The sequence below is a fragment of the Salvelinus sp. IW2-2015 genome, linkage group LG4q.2 (assembly GCF_002910315.2).
Source record: "Salvelinus sp. IW2-2015 linkage group LG4q.2, ASM291031v2, whole genome shotgun sequence".
Taxonomy (NCBI): domain Eukaryota; kingdom Metazoa; phylum Chordata; class Actinopteri; order Salmoniformes; family Salmonidae; genus Salvelinus; species Salvelinus sp. IW2-2015.
The window spans coordinates 13,913,575-13,919,266 of record NC_036843.1 but is presented as its reverse complement, the minus strand read 5'-3'; the positions used below and the strand labels follow the sequence as shown (position 1 = coordinate 13,919,266).

Sequence of the window (5,692 nt, the reverse complement as noted above, 5' to 3'; positions counted from 1 at the left end):
TGAATGAACTGTTTCACTACCAGACAAGGCTCTGTTGATAGCCAGGTGTAGCAGCGGTAAGGATTCACTCCATGGTGCTGAAAAAAAAGCTCTGCTGTAGGGACAGCTTTATGTAGTCCCAACCAGTTTGTGGGTACCTTTTGTCGCCGTTATAGTCCAAGTAATGTATTGTTTAGTGTTGTGTTGTGTAGTGGCTTTACTGGCATGCGTTAATATTTGTTAGATTTTTTTGCCCCACCAAGATTTACATGTTAAAATCGCAACTGTCCTAGTGTACACTCTTGGGTAATAGTTTTGGCAGAATAATCAATTATTCTCTTGTCTCTATACTACCTGTGGTCTCTCAGTAGGCAATGGTGTCAGTCGAGTCACCCGACTGCGCAAGTGCGCATACTCCAGTACTCGCGTGCTGGGGAAACTTCATTCGGAACATTACTGTGTATAAGGACACTTGTCTCTCGGATTTCTCTCTCTCTTGAAAAAAAAAGATTCTGAAAAAACACCTTCCTCAACTCCGCTTTGAAGGACGTAAACACTCCAAACAGGTAGACATTCATGATTAAGGTGCGCACAGTTAGAGTTAGTAGCCTATAAACAGTTTGAGTTTATCAACAAATGGCTTAGGACAAACACAAATATCCTATAATAATAGAGAATAGAGTGTTCAAATGTAGTGTTTTACAGTTTAGCACTGAGTCTCTGTGTCTGCATTTCGGACAGAGCTGGACAATTGCAACTACATTGTGTCACGGTATGACATGGGTGCGTCTTAATACGAGGAGCTGCCTCCTTTCCTATGTCATATTTCTTAGTCCTTACTAATATGAAAGGATTGGATATAGGTGAGTGCATTTTAGCAGTTACTCCAGCTCAACAATATTGCTTGGCTCTGAAATAGGACAATAGTAAAGATTACACTTGTATTTGAACCTGTGTCTCTGACAAGAGAAACACTTTATTGGGTTGGAATGTATGCAGACTTTGCTTTTGAATAGTTGGATGCACCTTGATGACATTCTTTCCATCTGCATCCATCTTATCACTCACACACCTTTCCTCCTAGTCACATCATGCTGTGGTATATTATTTTAACCTGATGTCTGTTGGTGTCATGCCATCATTACAGTAGGTTAGGTGTCTTTGTTTTTTTATTTTTTTTATTTCACCTTTATTTAACCAGGTAGTCAAGTTGAGAACACGTTCTCATTTACAATTGCGACCTGGCCAAGATAAAGCAAAGCAGTTCGACACATACAACAACACAGAGTTACACATGGAGCAAGTGAGGTGAGATAAGGGTAACAAAATATATATATATAAATAAATAAAAATATAATAAAAATATAAAAAAGGCCATGGTGGCGAAGTAAATACAATAACACTGGAATGGTTGGTTTGCAGTGGAAGAATGTGCAAAGTAGAGATAGAAATAATGGGGTGCAAAGGAGCAAAATGAATAAATAAATACAGTAGGTAAAGAGGTAGTTGTTTGGGCTAAATTATAGATGGGCTATGTACAGGTGCAGTAATCTATGAGCTGCTCTGACAGCTGGTGCTTAAAGCTAGTGAGGGAGATAAGTGTTTCCAGTTTCAGAGATTTTTGTAGTTCGTTCCAGTCATTGGCAGCAGAGAACTGGAAGGAGAGGCGACCAAAGGAGGAATTGGTTTTGGGGGTGACCAGAGAGATATACCTGCTGGAGCGCGTGCTACAGGTGGGTGCTGCTATGGTGACCAGCGAGCTGAGATAAGGGGGGACTTTACCTAGCAGGGTCTTGTAGATGACCTGGAGCCAGTGGGTTTGGCGACGAGTATGAAGCGAGGGCCAGCCAACGAGAGTGTACAGGTCGCAGTGGTGAGTAGTATATGGGGCTTTGGTGACAAAACGGATGGCACTGTGATAGACTGCATCCAATTTATTGAGTAGGGTATTGGAGGCTATTTTGTAAATGACATCACCGAAGTCGAGGATTGGTAGGATGGTCAGTTTTACAAGGGTATGTTTGGCAGCATGAGTGAAGGATGCTTTGTTGCGGAATAGGAAGCCAATTCTAGATTTAACTTTGGATTGGAGATGTTTGATGTGAGTCTGGAAGGAGAGTTTACAGTCTAACCAGACACCTAGGTATTTGTAGTTGTCCACATATTCTAAGTCAGAGCCGTCCAGAGTAGTGATGTTGGACAGGCGGGCAGGTGCAGGCAGCGATCGGTTGAAGAGCATGCATTTAGTTTTACTTGTATTTAAGAGCAATTGGAGGCCACGGAAGGAGAGTTGTATGGCATTGAAGCTCGCCTGGAGGGTTGTTAACACAGTGTCCAAAGAAGGGCCAGAAGTATACAGAATAGTGTCGTATGTTGTATGGAGTAACACTACATACCAAACTCTTAACCCACAGCAATGTGTACCCAAGCTTTCGCAATTACATTGAACCATGCTAAGTATGACTTCACAACTGATATTGAATAAGAGAAGCCTTTCCCTTGGAGCGAGGACGGCCGAGGGGTCAAGACACACAGTGACCACAGGAATTCCATCTAGGGACAATATGTGCTTTTGAGTAGGAATAAAGGAGCAATTAGCTTGAAAATATACCATAGTAATATGACACAAGGAAGAAAAAACAAAACACATCCAGGTTTAAAGGACAGAATTCAGACTTTCATATCATCAGTAATTACTACATAGTACACGCTTGAAAACACCCAAAACAGCTGTCTTTTTCCAAACTTTGCCAACTGCTATACTCAGAAAATCACACAGACTGTCATTCCCATTTCATACGCTGCTTACGTCCATATCAATACGAAACAAAAGAAACAAAAGAAGCCTTCTTCAGACAAGTTTCTGCTACACAGTCTGAATATTTTCTGAGTTTAGGTTGTTCTTGAAGTGCCAGGTTTCTGTATGCTTATTTGCATGTGAGACTGGAAGTACAGGACCCTGTAAAGTGACTATGATTTCTGTGTCAAAACACTTTCAACTTTAGGGCTGTCTCGTTGGACCACAGAGGCTGGCTTGGCACTACTGTACTCTCTAGTCAAAGTTGTCATCAAATAAGCAACAGCTGAGCGAGCGAGGGAAGCAAGAATGACCAAGAAGGGAGATTAAAAAAGCATCACAATTGACTTGAGTAGCTCTGAGTAGAACTGCGATTCAGATGTAGGATCTTCATTTGAGACAGTTTTCTACAGCAGGAAAATAATCCTGCAGCAACAGGAAATGTGAATTATTATGTGGATTATAATGAATGGACATTTTTGTTGGGGTTTATACATTTTTTGTAAGGGAAAATCAAGTCTGAAATTTCTAAGTGGAAATTACAAACTTCAGAAGCCTTTTTAAACCTCAAATACACTACAAGTGTATTGCAAGAATGTTCTCCTGCAACAGGGTGATCAAATTAAGATCCTACATCTGTATGAATTTATTATAGAAATAAACCACATCCGTTTCTTTGCATAAAAGGGTATACAACAGCAGTATTGCCTTGGTCCCCTTGTTGTTCATAGGATGACTGAGGTGATGAACACACAGGAACCTGTGATAAAGGACTTCAATGTAGCTGGAGCAGTATCAGGGGATCAGGGCATATCCTTTCAGGTGAGTCTACTGTTGCCTCAATCCGTCCGTCCATCCATCCATCCATCCATCCATCCATCCATCCATCCATCCATCCATCCATCCATCCATCCATCCATCCAACAGTCACTCAACCAAGAGATTAATTGACAGCCTACCAATTACGAATGTGCCTTTAATTTTGGATCTTTCTTGTAAAATGTTGTATGAGCTCTCATTGCAAGGATCTCAGATTTGAACTTCAAATCCCTATAAGAAAGAGTAAAACACCCTAATAAAGAGTCAATCGACCCTACTTCTTGTGTCCAGATTTTCCCAGATACCCATGAGCGGAATCCCAAGCTATCCAAGAGACTTCCCTCTATTGTGGTGGAGCCCTCTGATGGGGGCAATGTGGAAAGCGGGGAGCTCCGCTGGCCCCCTATGGATCCCAACTCTGTAGAGGCCCCAGGCGGGATGCAGCCCCACAAACACACTCCTCTTCAGACCACACAGGACCAGACCGCAGGTAGGATAACCTGGCATGATATTCTGATTACCTCAATGTAAAGTGTGTGTGTGTGAGAGAGACTCTTTCCCTATCTGATTGTGACACCTCTCTCCATGTGTCTCCCAGATGAAGATCTGAATCTCGGGGTGCAGGACAGCAGTGAAGTGGTGTATGGGGCCGTAGTGGAGGAATCTAACTGAGAAGATCTTCCATCCACCTCCACAGCTGCTATCACTGTAAATGTGTCCAGAGTAACAAAGATAGACAGGTGGGCAGGGGCACTAAGGAGAGTGGAGGAGGGACTTGGAGGGTCGTTACCTTCACACCCTGCGCACTGCAAGAAAACCAATGAGTTCATTCTGATGTTTCAGGCTATACAGCGGTCTGTAAAAGCTGTCTTCAATAGCGTGCTTGTGCAGTTTCATATACATGCAGACTAGATCACAGCTACGCAGCACTGAATAATTTTGTTGTCCTCTCATTGTAGATATTTTGATACCTTGTGTAAAAATGTGGAGTACTTTGTAAGAACTGAGGTGTTTTTGAACAGCAGTATTCAAAGTTGTGTCCAGCATGTATACTCCAAGTAAAATGTAAGCTAGATAAAGTGGTGACAACTGTGGGTATTCCTGTCTAGTGAAAAACTATGATTCTGAATGTGTAAGTGAGTTCTTTCAACTTGTTCTACCATAAAAAGCAGCAGCTAACATCCAGAGATAGTCCTAGTTGTTACAATCAATGGGAGTAAAAATGCTGTGTATGTACCGCAACTGCATTTTTCTCCTCTGCAGTTTATATAAACAATCAAAAAAAATCAAAAAGTGAGTGCTGAGATTGAAGCCTCAGTTATTGCACAAACAATAAAGTCTTTAGGCTTGCCAAACCTTTTTTGTTGATTTTGTCAGCCTGTGCCTTTATACTTTTCTCCCCCTCTCTCTCTCACCCTCTTCATGTCGATCCACTCCCCACCATCCACAATCTCCATGTCTGATGGCTCTCTTGGATCTGGTTTCCTGGTATAGGTCAGATTCAGTGTCTTCATCTAGACACAGACATGAGTGGCAGGGACTCAATCTTATTTTTCTATCTCTCTTTCCTTTTTGGATGTGACCTTTCAGCTGACAGCCTTGTTAAGAGCCCTTCGGCACAGCAAACATGCTCACCTCTGGAAAAACAAAAGGGCAGCATTGGAGAGCAAAGGAGTGAAAGAGAAAAAATAAATATGGTGTAGAATATTTTATCAAATGTCTATTTTAATGGAATGTCAATACTGTGCACTATTTAGAGGCTCACTGGGTCTTCAAATTTGATGAAGACTCACAATGATGTATCAAAATATTAGACAAGGTACCAAACTACTGCAGCAGGACTCCTTGATTTAGTATGTTACTCCTTGATTCTTTTTATAACTATTTCAACATAAACACCAGACATCATTTTTCTCTTTGGTCACAATAGCATATTGTGCCCTCAAGTAGAAATAGTTGTGCTTTTACATACAGCTACAGCCATGTCAAAAGGTAACAGCCATTTGACATGGCTGCAGCATCACCATGGCAAGCAGATTTCCATATCATTTCTGAAGCTATATTTGACCCAGTTGTATAAAACCTGCCTGTTGATTC

At 41.6% G+C, this 5,692-nt stretch overlaps 1 protein-coding gene across 1 annotated transcript; it reads left to right on the top strand.

Annotated features, from left to right (window-relative positions):
* The first annotated feature begins 442 nt into the window (after positions 1-442).
* Positions 443-4,370, top strand: LOC111963039 (protein LBH). Its single transcript, XM_023986260.2, has 4 exons — positions 443-545; positions 3,508-3,598; positions 3,887-4,085; positions 4,194-4,370. The coding sequence occupies exons 2-4, from the start codon at positions 3,509-3,511 to the stop codon at positions 4,265-4,267; spliced, it is 363 nt and encodes a 120-aa protein (XP_023842028.1). The 5' UTR covers positions 443-545; position 3,508; the 3' UTR covers positions 4,268-4,370.
* Positions 4,371-5,692: the final 1,322 nt, after the last annotated feature.

What these genes read in the sequence shown, in the direction of transcription:
- LOC111963039 (XM_023986260.2), top strand. Translation starts at nt 3,509, where the DNA reads ATGACTGAGGTGATGAACACACAGGAACCTGTGATAAAGGACTTCAAT. An exon ending in ATCAGGGCATATCCTTTCAG is followed by an intron (nt 3,599 to 3,886) that starts GTGAGTCTACTG and finishes TCTTGTGTCCAG; the next exon opens with ATTTTCCCAGATACCCATGA. An exon ending in CACACAGGACCAGACCGCAG is followed by an intron (nt 4,086 to 4,193) that starts GTAGGATAACCT and finishes TGTGTCTCCCAG; the next exon opens with ATGAAGATCTGAATCTCGGG.